The 15,966-nt window shown below is 35.9% G+C and overlaps 1 protein-coding gene across 2 annotated transcripts in view; it reads left to right on the plus strand.

Annotated features, from left to right (window-relative positions):
* The window catches only part of SLC4A4 (solute carrier family 4 member 4), a 355,627-nt gene that overhangs the window by 277,464 nt on the left and 62,197 nt on the right, over positions 1–15,966 (plus strand). For both annotated transcript variants that reach the window (XM_063107589.1, XM_063107590.1), the window contains exons 15-16: positions 1,547–1,617; positions 11,177–11,368. In XM_063107589.1, coding sequence (XP_062963659.1) covers positions 1,547–1,617; positions 11,177–11,368 — 263 coding nt within the window. The remainder of the gene's footprint in view (positions 1–1,546; positions 1,618–11,176; positions 11,369–15,966) is intronic.

The following is a 15,966-nucleotide window of genomic DNA, read 5'->3' on the forward strand; positions in this document are numbered from 1 at the left end:
GTTTAATATTTTTGGCTTTATCTGCTTTCATTCATTTTTAGTCATGAAATGCTGCCTTTCCTAGCTTCCTTTATTGACAGTAAATAAATATTTTTATTTAATTAATTTTTGTATTACTATATTTATTATTACATAATGTAATCATTTTTTGTGGCCTATTACCATTTCTTGCTAACCTTCCCCCTCCTCCTTCCAAGGAGGAGGCCTCTTCTGATGGCCTCAGTTCCATTTTCTCCCTTTGAAAATTCAACACATTATTGTGGGTGTTGTATCTTTCTTTCTTTTTTTGGGTAAACAAATATTTATAAGTTTCTGTTAGTTAAGAGCCAGACTGGGTAGATTCTAGGGAAAAGCAGTGAACAAGACATGCTCCTTATATTCTAGATTTCCGCCATCAAATAAACCTGTGTGTTTATCTTAAAGGTTTATGCAGGTAGGCAGGACCTAAAACACGGAAGACTAAAAAGACAAGCTAGGAGCATGGGGGGAGGGGAAGGAGACCAAACAATAATTAGCAATTTGGGTGTTAAATGAACTATGTGGTTTGTGTCTTTGATCCTCAAAGACAAAAACCTGTTTAGTGTTATGTCACAATATTTCCATAAATTAGAGATGTTTTCTGAGTAAGTTTATTTTATTATACATAAAGCTTCACATAATTAGAAAAAGGCTTAGATTATAAAGAAAAATATTTTAATCACAGAATACTTTTTAAATACTATGTTTTAATTTTCAGACCCATAAAATAAATTTAAAAAAAAAAACTAGTGAAATATTTTCAATAGGAGGGTTGGTTTAATAAATAAATTAGGTTCTTCTGCAGATGACATTTTAAATATACAAATGGTGCCATATTCACCCCCATTATATTTGTATTATTTATTTAGTACTTTTTTTCTTTTCACACATTTTTCAAAGATTTACTTTCTCCTAAGCAGTCCAAATTTCCAAAAGTTACAAATTAGTTAATTAATTAGAAAGCTCCAATTTGTGAGATTTTAACCATGTATGAATCTAGTGATCAATTTACTCAATTATTATTAGTCATTTATTCCACAAGGCAAAAAACATTAAGTGACTTTTTTTTTTTTTTCTTTTTTTTCTTTTTTGTGACCGGCCGCACCGTGCTCAGCCAGAGAGCACACCGGCGTCCCTATATAGGATCCGAACCCGCAGCAGGAGCGCTGCTGCACTCCCAGCGCCGCATCCTCCTGAGTGCGCCACGGGGTCGGCCCCATTGAGTGACTTTTAGTAACAGAAAAGTTTTGTTTTGTCTCTTTGAAACTGGAAACAAATTTTAATACTATCTCCTTAAATATTTGTCATTGTTTCTTATCATATTAGAGCACAACAGATATGTCCAAATCTTTCATTATTTTGTCTAGGTGAAAGGTGAACACAGTTATAATAAATAAAAATTCATTATGCCCTTATGTTGTTATGGAAGATATTTTTAATGCCTAGCTCTGCTTTTTGAAATACATAATTATGGTTTTAGGTTGCTTCTATTTTATCTTTGTAGTCAAAAATCATCTTTTTCTTGCAGTTAATATGTCAATATCTAATGATGCTACACTGGCTCCAGAGGATTTGCCAACTATTTCTTCTACTGATATGGTAAGTGACTTAATATTTCAAATCACTTATCTACTGACCGCATATTGTACACTCTGTTTGTAATATTTGTAATATTCATAATATGATATTGCCCACCATTCAGCCGTCCTAGCATGAACACATATTTAATAATCATTGGTAATGGAGGGACAGAAAAGGAACATTTTCCTTTCTCTAATCAGCTTTCTTTTTTCCTTAAAAACAAAACAAAACAAAACAAAACCCTGAAGCCAGCATTTACTTCAGTAACATACTTTTTAAACCTTCTTAGAAATTAAAGTGCTATATCCCATTAATTGTGATCTTGCAATATTTTCATAAGGGAAAGTGAGAGAAGATGAAAAGTAAGAGCATGGCATCCTCTCCCTGTTTCTAGTATGGTTAAGAATTCTTCGGACTAACCAAATGGTGCTGGGTTCTCTTCACTAAGGATGATTGTAGCAGGACATTTCCCCTGTCATTTGGAAAGGACTGTGCCTCCGTCACATGATATCCTTTCCCATGGCTTGTAACCAAGGATCTTTAAGAGACTGGAACTAAGCTTTAAAAATGAGCTGTTTTGCATGGAAGGTGGCACACTGGAAGGAGACTTTTGTGTTGGAGAAAAAGGAGAAAGTGCTGTTTCAGACTTCCAATTGTGTCCCTTCTATGCTGAATATGGAATTTTACCAAAGAATATCAATCTCTCAATTGTAAAGACGGAAACCATAATACCTTATATTGATAGAGTGCCCATCTCTCAGGAGACTAGAACACTTCTATAGATATTATGTAGTGAGTGCCCACAACATCCCTTTCAAAGATGATATTTTGTATCTTTCCCGGGCAACTCTGGCATGACCCTTTTTCTCTCTTGTTTTCATAGTCTACTGCTCTCTGGACATCTTTTCTTACTGGTAAAGTTTTCTCAGACTTTCCTCAAACCTTCCCTCTCTATTTCCTCCATGTTTGATTTTGTGTGTGTGTGTGTGTGTGTGTGTGTGTGTGAAAGAGTTTGTATATGTGTTTTAAAGGCCACAAACAGAAAAGAGTTTAATTTTCAGTTTTTCAGCCAGCCAGCCTATTGCCTAAAAGGACTTGCCTAAAATACAGGGGAAAATACTTTCCTCCAGATTTTAAAGAATTTTAATTAAAATTCTCATTATGGAAAAAACCTAATTAACAAAAAACATAAGTTAATTTGCAATAAAAATTCCACTGACTTAAAAAGAAATTGTTTCCTAACTTAATTCTTTTTGTAACTAATCAAGGAAAACTTTAAAATTAATGAATTTTTAAGCCCTGTCTTTGGGCAAGTTCTGGAAGAGACTCCAGTAATTGACATGCAAGTATAATAAGATGTCACAATAAGATTCATGGAAAACAAATGGAAGTTCTGATTGACTTCTGGTATGATTATGATAGAGGACTTAGATGCCTAATATTGATTATGATTTAGCTACCATTTGTCGAACATCCACTAGAGATCAGGTGTTTTACACATATTATAATCACTAGCACAAACTACCAGGCATAATTATCTGCATTTTATAGATGAGAGAAACTGAAGGTCCAGAAGGTAAGTAACCTTTTTTGCTCTAGGTTACATAGCCACAAATTAGTAGAACAAAGATTTGAACTGAAGTCTGGGTGGTTCCAAGACCTGTGCTATTGCTGGTACACCAAGATGGCTCGATGTTTGTAAATTGAAATGTTTGCCCTCTCAGTTCCTATGGATGCTATATACTCTAGGGCAATAGTCCCCTTGTGTGCGTGTCAACTTGAAAACCTTAATTAAAATGGTTAAGTTTCTATGTTTAGCACCTCTAGGGAAAGAAGTTACAAAAAAATTGTGTGTGTGTGTGTATGTGTGTGTGAGAGAGACAGATCATGAAAAACAACTTATATTCTATCCTTCTTTTCTCCTCTCCCACCCATATCAATACCTTTATGTATGTTTTGTGTATGCATGCACATACATGCACACACACACATATATGAACACATGTTAATATAGGTAAATAATTCAGAAATGAGTATTGAAAAGAGGTAATATGATTGTTATTAATAACTACCATCTATTGAAAACCTATTAGGAACCAGGCTGTTTATATTAATTGACTGTGATTCTCACAATAACTTTATGGGTTGATAGATATTACCTCTGTTTTAAAGAAACTGTCCTTTCAAAGGCTCTATCACCAGTATATGGTAAAATCAAGATTTGAACTCAGGACTATCTAACTCTAGAATCTGCTTTATTTCCATTCTTTGGGGAAGCAGCATATTGTTTCTTGTAGAAGGACTGCTAGCCATTGAGTTTTGGTGGCAGACTGCCTTGTTTCAAATGCAGGACTCCACTACTTCTGCTGTGGACCCTTTTCACTATCCTGTCTGTAACATGGTGATGATAATACCTTGCCTCAAAGGTACTATACAGGTCAAATTAACAGATAGGCAGGACTTAGCATAGCGTCTGGCGCATACTCATCTCTCAGTCAATGTTCGGTACCATTATTATTCTCTTTAGATATTGTCATTCCACTAGGCCATGCTGCCACCATAACTCAGAAGGTTAATAGAGAGAAGAAATTGGGGGCACTGCTTCTGAGAGGCTGCTGAGTCCCCTCTCTGCCTAGCCATGTTAGTTCCTACCCTGAATCTTTCCTAAGATGTACCATCAACAGGACTTAATTTCCTTCTTTTCATTTCAGCCATAATTAGATTATGAGAGCAGGTGCAGTAGAAGTGACATGCAGTCCCCCCCCCCCCCCCCGGCCAGTGAGGCTCCTCTCACGAGGCCCTGAGAACATCCTGTCAGAGGAAGGAAGGCCTTTTCCCTTCAGCTTCATTAGCCTGAAGACAAGCTTTCTTCTTCCTAGTGGTCGGGGTGTGTTTTCAAGGGGAAAGAGCAGGAAAATGGGGGCATTAGAGCATTTAGACAGAGATTAGAACTCTAGAATAACTATGCCTTCAGATAAAAAGGCAAGTTTTTTATTATTCCTGTTTATTGTTGGAATCATCAGGTCCTTATTTCTTCTCATCTTCACCGGTTTTCCTATAGATTTCTCGATTGGTATATCCCTTCAACCTGTAAAGAGAATTTTTTAGAAGGTCCTTGTAAAACTTTGAGACCAGCCGCAGCTTATCCACACTGTATCTAAATGAGCATCATTACGATCTGTGGGCTTCCAGTTACCAGCTCACAGAGGAAAAGACCAGACTTCAAAATCTAATGTCAGTCTCTTCTGTGGAGGTGATTGAAAGGATCAGTTAGTATTTGTTTTTCACATCAAATTCCCTTTTGTGTTGTTTTTTATTAAATTGAGGCATACCTTAAAACTCATAGTTTTGAAGTGTTCATTGAAATGAGTTTTGACAGTTGTGTGTCCCATGTAACCACTATCCAGACAAGATGTAGAACATTTCCATCATTCCAGAACATCCCATGGAATGATCTTTATCTTGTTTTATACCCCACCTTTCTGAGCCTTGGGAGATTTTTCTTTGCCCACTACACTGCCCCCAGCCTTCAGAGAGGAGACACCTTAGCCCTTTCAGAAGTCACTGAATGTCTCAGAGGAGTTTCTCTCAGCTCTCCTCTGCCTCCCATCTTAAGAAAGTGGCTTTCTCATGCTTGGGGGAGGATCTGTGTGCCTAAAAGGGGATTTCTGTCAGCTCTCCTCTCCAGCCTTCAGTCTTTTGTTATTACCTGTGCACTTGGAAAAGACCATGAGAAAGTTTGGTGGGTGGGTACAGCCCTGTGGAGGGTTCCCCTGAATTCTGATCTGTCATCCCAGTCTACATGCAGTCATTAAAAATTCATTAAAGCTTTTACTTATTTCTCCTTACTTCCTTCTATTGCTCTGCCAAGAATGAGGCAGCCATGGGTCTCCTTTCTCCTGTGAAATGCTTGGAACATTTTGGAGTTTAGTTTATTTAGGTTTCTTTGCATCCTCATCTCTCTCGTAGATTTTAAGAACAATGATTTTATAGCTTATCCAGCTTGCTTTGGTTGTTAGGATGGGAGTAATGCTCTCTTGCAACTTTCTATAATCTTAATCGCAAGCAGAATAAACAATTAGTTTTGATATTTCACAACAGTAGAGACAACTCCAGCTCAAATGCATGCTGTAGATGATAAGGTAAAATTGCAGATTACTGCAAATCTGGCTCACTCACCGTGGGAAAAAAAATCTTAAATGAGTACATCAACTTCTTAACCCTGATGCTTTTATTTGTAGTATCACCCTCATTTATATTTAAAAAGGCACATATTTTATCAAGTCAGTACTCAAGGAGAGTTATGTAGAACCTTTAATTTTTTTTTTCTTATACCCAGTGAAGCATATCGTATCTACATGGAGATGCTGTTAATCACAGGACTAAGAACTATTACAGTCACATAAATTCTGCTCAACAGTCAGACATGGAAGCAAAAGTGGTTTGATTTGATGTACCTTCAGGGTGATTCTAGGAATTAAGATTCATTTTCAAGGAAATGGATTGTCATATTAATCTTGTGCGTCCTTGTGATTTTCTCCCATTGAGAAAGTCAAGTGTAAAACCCATTGTCCTTAAATCTCCTTGAAGATTATATGTTCCTGCTTTAAAAAATATTATGGAAAATTTCAAATAAAATAAATAAATAAAATTTGTATTAAAATAGCGAGACTAGTACAATGAACTCCATATTCACATTGACCAGCTCAATGACTGTCAACCTTTCGCCCATCATATATCCTTCACCTTTTTCTTTGGGGAGGGTGCTATGGTATTTTAAATTTTAAAATAAATTCTTTAGTATGCATTCTACTTTTAAGAATTGCAAGCAAATCCATGCAGTACAAGCACAATAATGCTCTTGAAAATGAGATCCAGAAAAATAGATTGAAATCTCTTTTCATGAGATTGACCTCAGTTCAGACCCCTCAGCAACTTGGTCCCATTTCCTTTAAATCTTTTTTCTCTCTGCTCCTTTATACAAATAATCTGCTTCAGCCCATCTGATCCACTCATTGTTAGCTGCTCTACGTGGTGAGCATTCAATAAATTTTTGATAAAGTACTTCTTGGATAAATGAGTGAAGCATTTTATGTCCCCATATCAGCATGTCTGCCCATGGTGTGTCTCTGTGTCTAATACTTTACCTCTTTCTTTTTGCCAATACAGAAAGAAACACACATCCAAAGTTTGCCACTTTTATTCCTTATCCATTGGCTTTTGTTACTCTCCCTGTCATTCCTTTTTAGTTTTGCTGTCCTGCTACTCTTAGTCCTACTGCCTTTTGAATAGGAGAATTCTACAAGAACCGGTCCTTTCAAGGCTTAGTTTAATTTTTTTTCTCTGTACTTGAAGTTGATTACTCCCTCTTCTGATCCCCTAATCTCTGTACCACTCATTTAGACACTTTTTTACTGCTTTATATTATTAGTTAATATTTAAATGAACATATTTTATTTCTCCAAGGAAACTTAAAAGTTGTTGTTATATTATTTATCTTTATCACTCCCTTAATGCTTCTATTAGTTCATTTATGCAATCAGGTTTTAGTGCTTTTTCTATTTTCTTTTGGCCACATTTTTCAATTTTCCAGATGCTAGTGTTACTCAAAATGTTCTATATCTAATTTAAATATTGTTGCCAAATCTAGCAAGTAGAAATATAGGGTGTCCAGTTACATTTGAATTTCAGATAAATATTGAAGAATTTTTTAGTGTAAGTATGTTATAAATATTGTATAGAACATACTTATACAAAAAATGTTATTCATTGTTTAGCTGAAATGCACATGTAACTGGGAATCTTATATATTACCTGGCACCATTAAATTGAAAGTTTGTTTTACTTTAATTTTGTTCTCCAGATAAAAAGTGTAGATAAATTGGTAGATATCTTCCTTGAATATGTCAAGTATTCCAGACCTGATGAAAGATCTCATTCCTTCAATCAGCTGAGATTTCTTTGGTTCCTACTGTATCCTAAACTGTACTCTGCTACTGTCATCATCTGCTCTTTTCCTTCTTTCTTATTTTTTAGTGATGCACAGTCTGTTTGGTTCTCAGGCTCTATACTTTCATCACTTTTAACTTTTACCCATCCACAGTCCAAACAGTTGCTAAGTCCTAGTCAGTTTCTCTTTGTCTCTCTCATCTTCCTCTCTCCATTCTTGTTTTCCCCTCACCCCATTTTCCCTCTCATCCACATAACTGGATTCTTTCTCATTCATCACAAACACCTCAAAAGTCTTCACCAACCCTAAAGAACATGTCTTGCCCTTGCAATGCTCGGCTGTTCTAGCCTATTCTTTTGCTATTGTATTTCTTGAAAAAATAGTCTGTAATTGCTTTCGCAATTTTTTCACTCCCACTCATTTCTTAGCTCATTATACTTCTTTTACCCATCATTCCGATGACTTTTTGCTAGTCTTTTGCCGTGTGTTTACTACCGTTGTGGATACCCTCAATCGTTTGCACTCTTTTTTTCCAGCACATTTTCCCTATCTAGTTTAAGTCTTTTAACTTCAGCAGTCAGGTCTTTGCAGATGACCCCTAAGTCCATGTGTCCAAACGACATCTTTTCTAGATCTAGGTCTTCAGATCCATTGGATATCTCTCCAATCATTTCCAAACTCCTAACACCAAACATCGAGGGGAACGACAATATAGTTGTAATAGGAAGTTATAAACATCATAAGAAAAAGAGGTAATGTGCTGTGAGAGTTCTAATAGGCAGAGAGGACTTTTGAAATTATGTTCCTGTTTGTCTTGTTCCTACTGTTCTGATTTAACCATTTAAACACTATGTATCGAATTTTGCAAAGGAAGTATAGATCAAAACCATAGAGAAGTGAGAATCACCAATAAGGCATAAAGAACAGTAACAGTGACATGAGTTAAGTGTCTTCTCCATTAAGCCTGGAGCAGACAATGGAGGCCAGACAAGGGTGGTAGCAGTGGTTGTGGGTTAGTTTGTTTATGATATGGATCCTGCCTGAAGTTTTATGGAGTTAACCTTCATGGACATCAGCTTATATGGATTAGTAACACCAAAATAACAAAAATAATATAGATGCCTTTTCAGTGATACTTAAATAAAATTATTTATTAGCTGAAGGTTAAGTTTTATGGGAGTGGGAAACTTTGTGTTTTGAAATATTATATGTGCTGAGGTGTATACATGCTGCCGGAAGTTTTTGTACTTAAGTCTTTAATGATGGATGTTGTTTGGAGGCTAAATTTTCTGTATCATGATAGAAAGAATCATTTGAGGCTTACAAAATACTAATATTGGCATTTTAAGTTGATGTAAGCAAGAAAATATGTCTTGTTTCATGTACATCTGTATAGTTTTCACCTCAACATATACCTCTGTAAGAAAATCAATAGCACTGCCTGTTGGGATTGCTTTAATGCAGCTTACCTCTTTGGGGAACTCTAGTTACGAAGAAAGATTCTGGTGATAGTAAAGTGCTGAAGTGAAATTATGGTAAATTTTTGCTGATTTTAAAACAGAGAACTTTGTTACCTGTTATGACCTCTGCTAAAAACATTCATATGCAGAAATCTGAAAAACAAAATGAGACACGATTAAGTTAATCATCTTTCAAAAGTAGAGTTTGATAAAAGAGCAATTATGCAATTTAGCTGTTTACAAGTTGAAACTAATATAGAAAAAATAATTCAGGGAAAGTCTAGAGTTTATTTTTTATTGACTTATGTAAGCACTTTACCTTTTGAGCTCTATAAAAATATGTATTCTTTCTGGCGAGACTCTTCTTTTATGACTAGATCACACACATTAAGAGAATTGATTGAATAGCAAAAGATGTTGATGATGTGTTTGGTGTGAGGTAGAACTCTTCAAGAGAAATTTATCTTTCCACATTTTTTTGCAAGGTGTTTTAAATTACTGTTCTGTTAGCACATGACATACCCACTAGCCCTGGACCCAAGAGGAATAAAGTTACAGGTATTTACAATGTTTCTAACCTAATACATCCAGTTCTTCCCACCCAACCACACTGGTGTCCATTTGGACAGATCAGATTTTGAAAATCTCTTTCTAGGAAGTAGCCATAATTGTCACCGTATGCAAGAAATCTCTCTGTATAGCAGAAGAAACTCACTTACAGGATAAGTATTTAAGAAGGCTCAAATATCAGTATAAGAAAGAGTTGTGCAGAAATTTTGTTAAGCAAGAGAATGAGCTACCAGGAAACTGTTCTTTGCAGAAAATGTTCAAGCAGAGGATGAATGTCTGTTTTTCAATACTATTGAATACTAGGGGTGAGAAATCTGATTACATTATCTCTGAGTTTCCTCCAAACTCTAATGTTCCAGAAAAACATCCTTAGTCTTAGAGGCCATTAACTTTTGGTTGAATAGTAATTCAAGTAAGTTAGCTGTTTTGGGAGCAGATTGTGATACAGTGATTTCAGGTGCATGTAATTTAATGAGAGTGGTCTTATTAAAAAGCAGTATAGGACAGGGAAACAGTTAAAAAAGGTTGTGGTCTCAGCTGGGTGTAGCTGTGGGGAGCTCTGGAGCATAAACTGTGTCATAGAGTTACTACCACTTTGAGACAGGGCGGTAGTTTTATACCCCCGGTTAGTGTTGGTCAATATTTGGCTGTGAGAAGGCATAATGTTCCAAGTGAGGTAGCCCTTGTGTGGCTAATGGCAGTTCTCCAGGGAGTGGACCAGCTGAGAACTGATAGTAGTTAATGCTCAGAGTAGCTGGGGAATGGGTGCACTGGTCCTATCCACTATGGCACAGAAATAGGAACAGGAGTGAACTTCTGGAGATAAGTTCACTGACAGCATGACAGACAGCAATATATGAAAACGGACCTATACACTTGAGGCCATGAAACATAGGGATGGATAGCCCATACATAACTCCGCAGCCTTAACGGCATCACAGCAGATTCCAGTAGCAGATGCTCATAGTGCTGACCCACAGTCAATAAGAAAAAAGTGATACTTTATTAGGATGTGCACCTGAAAAAGCAGGAACCATCGACACTTTTGTAGTTTAATTCCTTAAATCACCAGTCTCTAGTTTTTAGAAAAGAAATAGCATTTATTTGTGAAAGTGCTTGGTAATTGAGTAGTTAACCTGCTCTTACTTTTAGAGCATTAACCATAGGGCCATGAGGTAGAAGCATAAGAAGCTGTGCATTACAAAAGTAAGTACTTTTTGAACAATAGAGGTGTTTCATAGAGTCTCATATTTTGAGACTTGGGATATTAATGTGTCTCGGTTTACTCTCAGGAAGGTTGACAGGAAAGAAGGACTTTGTGGTTTGTTTCTGTTGAACAAATAAGTGATTGAAAGGCTGTAGCCCAAACTAGGTAACGAATTACATTATTCTCATTGTGTTTTCAATAATTGCTATCCTCTTGGCCCCTATTACCTGTTATTCCATTAACACCTCATCAAGTTTCACCCTCTAGTGGTTATCTTCAGACAGTTTTACAGAAACTTTTAGCATAATCCCTATATAGCCCATCAAGTATCAAAAGCTGCTTTTGATATGTCAGTGTTCTCTAGAAAATTTAATTTTTTTTCTTTTTCAGTACCATAATACTACCTTTGACTGGGCATTTTTGTCAAAGAAGGAGTGTTTGAAGTACGGAGGAAAGCTCGTGGGGAACAACTGCGATTTTGTTCCAGATATCACACTCATGTCTTTCATCCTCTTCCTGGGCACATACACCTCTTCTATGGCTCTGAAAAAATTCAAAACTAGTCGTTATTTTCCAACCACAGTAAGTATCTGAGCTTTAAATAATTTCCATTGGATTCACACCGAGTCAACATTAACACAATTTAACAAAATGAAAAAGGCCCACATAATTCAACCTGTCCAATATAATTTTGTGCATTGAAAACATTACTTTCAAATCTTTGTTCACCTGCATACGTATTTAACATAATTCACAATTGTAGTCCAGTTTTAAAAAACCTTCCAAGGTGCTCTCATAATTCTGTCATAAATTCTGACTATCATAATTCTGAATGTTCTGAAAGGAGAAAGTGGAATGTGTTCTATCTAAAAATGTATGTGAAGAAAAATACCTTTTAAATTTATAGTGTTTAAGTACTGAACAAAAACTCTTAGTATTCATCACAATTTTGATGTAAAATTTTTTGCTCATCAGCTGTGCATGTGAATATTTTAGTACTTGAATTATGCGCTGTGGGAGTACACTTAAACTGTGCTGTTATGCAAGTATTGGTATAACATACAACTGTCATCTGAGCCAGACTTTCCTTTCCATAATGATGAATGTCATAGTACGGAGAAACAGATAATTGAACTGGGTTGGTTGTACAGACATCCTGTCTCCCAATAATATGCATGAGTGAACTTAGAGTCAAAACTGGTTCTTTGAGACACTACAAGATAAGACCAACATTTAGTTAATGGCATTTTGTTCTTTTCCTGCAGAATGAAACTAAGATAATCTTTTGCTTTACAGCTCAGTTCTTAGTGTTTAGGATGCCAATATTTCTTAGTTAATCTTGATTACACCTGATTTATATCAGTCACCCAGTCTATACAGCTGGCATCTCATGAAATCTCTCCTCTTGTATTTTGTGTAGAAAGAATGGGAGAACTTCAGAAGATGAGATGCACTTGATGAAATTCCTTTTTCTAATTCCGTAAAATGAAACTTAAAATTAATATATTCACTTTCTCCCAAGAAATTTTTGAGTCTTTGATTCTTCTTATAAAATTGAAAATAAAGGAAAGGATTGATAATGAAATGTTTAGAACTAGGTGACCAATAACAAAAATTTTTTACAAAGTGAAACATGGAAAGAAGCACTCAACTTAGTCTGGTTGAAATGGACATCACAAACTGGTGGTCCATAGGCAGAAATCAGCCCACAGCCATTCTTTGTTTAGTGCACAGTGTATAAACACACACACTACACACACACACACACACACACACACACACACACACACACACACACACTTGAGACCTTAGGTGGAACCTGTAGCAGGTAGTCATTGTCATCACAATTCTTTGTTATCTAAGACTTGATGCTTCACACATTCAGATTAACTGACTGTCACTGAACACATCTGAGGTTGTGATCTCAGCTCACAAATTGGGAAATGTGTTTATTTGATCTACCCCTTCAACTGCATGAGTTTTATGTAAGACAGATTCCTGGATAAAGGTCTTTGAGGACAATTTCTTCTCTATTGGGGTTTCTCCTTCTTAATTATTAGTTCATTGGGAATCTTGGTTTTCGTTTGTTTGTTTTTGTTGGCTTACACTTTGCAAACCATCAACACCTGCCAAAGTTTGATATTAGTTAAGCATAGTAGGTGGAACAGTGGAAAATTTGTGAACCACTTGTATATCATAATTTGCAAGATAAACTAGTTTCAACCTTAATATGAATAGATAATTGTTTTCCTTAAAAACATTTTAATCTTAATTGACAAATAATAATTGTAAATATTTGTGGAGTACAGTGTGATGTTTTAGTATATGTATGTTGTGGAATGACTAAACAAAACTAATTAATATATTCATACTTATTTTTGATACTTATTTTTTGTGGTGAGAGCATTTAAAATCTGTTTTTAGCAATTTTGAAATATATAACATATTGTTATAGTTAATAACTAGTCATCATGCTGTAGGATGAATATCAAAAACATATTACTCCTGTCTAACTATAAACATTGTGCCTGTTGACCAACATCTCCCCCTGCCTGTTCTCCCACTCTTGCCTCTGGTAACCACCATTCTACTCTTTACTTCTATGAGTTCTGCTTTTATAGCTTCCATATATAAGTGAGATCGTGCAGTATTTGTCTGGTGCCAGGCTTATGTCACTTCACGTGATGTCCTCCAGGTTCATCCATCTTGTCACAAATGACAGGATTTCCTTCTTCTTTAAGACCGAATAGTATTCCATTGTGTATATATGTCACCTTTTCTTTATCCATTCATTTCTTGATGGACACTTTGCTTAATTCCATATCTTGGCTATTGTGAATAATGCTGCAAAGAAGATGGGAATGCAGACATTTCTTCAACATACTGATTTCATATCCTTTGGCTACATACCCAGTAGTGGAATTGCTGGATCGTGTGGTAGTCCTATGTTTAATTTGGGGGGGAAAGTTTATACTGTTTCTCATAATAGCTGTACCAATTTACATTCCCACCAGGAGTGTACAGTGCTTCCCTTTTCCTCACCTACACTTGTTACCTTTTGTCTTTTTGATAATAACCATTCCAGCTGGTGTGAAGTCATATCTCACCGTGGTTTTAATTTGCAGCCCCCTCATAATTAGTGATGTTGAGCATTTTTTTCATATTCCTATCCATTCTTGACCATTTTTATGTCTTCTTTTGAGAAACGTCTATGCAGGTCTTTTGTCTATTTTTTATTTTTTTCAAAAAAATTTTTTGTGGAAACATAATTGATTATACATGTTTGTGGGGGTACAGAGTTGAATATCAATACCTGTGTACAATATGTGATGATCACATCAGGATAATAAGCATTCTTTGTGTCCATTAACTATTTTCTCGATAACCCTGTCATCCTCGCCCTTTCCCACTTCTAGTAATTACAGTTCTGTTCTCTCCTTCTGAAAGTTCAACTTATATTATTGTGATTGTTCTATGTTTGTTTGTTTCTTTCTTATAAGAAAGAAACACTTATGAGTGAGGACATGTGGTATTTCTCTTTCTGTCCCTGGCTTATTCACTTAACATAATTTTCTCCAAGCTCATCCAAGTTGTTATAAATGGAAAAATTTCATTCTTTCTTATGGCTGAGTTGTATTCCATTGTCTACATACACCATGTTTTCCTTATCCAGTCATCTGTTGGTGGACATATAGGTCGGGTCCAACTCTTGGCTATTGTAAATAGAGCTGTGATGAATACGAGAGTGCAGATATCCCTTCAACATGATGACTTCCATTCCTTTGAGAATATACCCAACAGTGAGGTTGCTGGATCACATGGCAGTTCTATCTGTTGTTTTTGAGGAACCTCCATACTGTCTTCCATAGTGACTATACTAATATACAGACCCAGTGATAGTGTAGGAGGGTTCCCCTTTCTCCACATCTTTGCCAGCATTTGTTATTCTCTGTCTTTTTGATAATAGCCTGTCTAATTGCTGTGAGATGATATCTCAGTGTGGTTTTGATTTACATCACCCTGATGCTGAGTGATGTTGAGCATTTTATTCATGTACCTGCTGGTCATTTGTATGTCTTCCTTTGAGAAATGTCTGTTCATATTCTTTGCCCATTATTTAATCAGATTATTATTATTTTTTTCACTGTTAAGCTGTTTGAGTTCCCCGTATATTCTGGATGTTACTTCCTTGTTGGGTGTATAGTTTGTAAATATTTTCTTCCATTCTGTAGGTTGTCTTTTCACTCTGTTGGTTGTTTTCTTTGCTGTGCAGAATATTTTTAGTTTGATATATAATCTCATTTATTATTTCTTTTATTTCTTGCCTGTGCTTTGGGGGTCATATTCATAAAGCCCTTGCCCAGTCTTACCTCCTGAAGTGTTTCCCCTATGTTTTCTTCTATGAGTTTTATAGTTTCAGGTCTTTATATGCTTTTAAGCCATTTAGAGTTGATTCTGATATATGGCAAGAGGTACCAGTTTAGTTGTATTCTTCTACACATGCCTATCCGGTTTTCCCAGCACCATTTATTGAAAAGGCTGTCCTGTCCCCAGTGTGGGTTCTTGGTGTCTTTGTCAAAGATCAGTTGGCTGTAAGTGTGTGGGTTGGCTTCTGGGTTCTCTATTCTGTTCCATTGGTCTAAGTGTCTGTTTTTATGTCAGCACTATGCGGTTTTGGTTACTATAGCTTTGTAGTATAATTTGAAGTCAGGTAGTTTAACGCCTCCAGCTTTATTTTTATTTGGTCAGGATTGCTTTGGCTTTTGGGTTTTTTTGTTGTTCCATATGAATATCAGGATTGTTTTTTCTATTTCTGTAAAGAATGTCATTGGTATTTTGATTGGAATTGCATTGACTCTGTAAATAGCTTTGGTAACAGGGACTTTTCTACAATGTTAAATCTTCCACTCTATGAACTCGGAATGTCTTTCCATCTTTTTGTGTCCTTTTAAATTTCTTTCAGCAGAGATTTGTAGTTTTTTTAAAATTTATCAATATACAATATAGCTAATTTTTGTGTCCCTTTACCAATTCCTCCTTTTCCGCCTTCCCTCTCCCCCTGCAATCAACATCATATCTGTTCACTTATCTTAACAAGTTCAAGGAATTATTGGGATTGTTGTCTCTTCCCCCCCACCCCCCACTTATTTGTTTGAACATTTATTTTTATTAGCTTCCAC

The sequence above is a fragment of the Cynocephalus volans genome, chromosome 9 (genome assembly GCF_027409185.1).
Source record: "Cynocephalus volans isolate mCynVol1 chromosome 9, mCynVol1.pri, whole genome shotgun sequence".
Taxonomy (NCBI): Eukaryota; Metazoa; Chordata; class Mammalia; order Dermoptera; family Cynocephalidae; genus Cynocephalus; species Cynocephalus volans.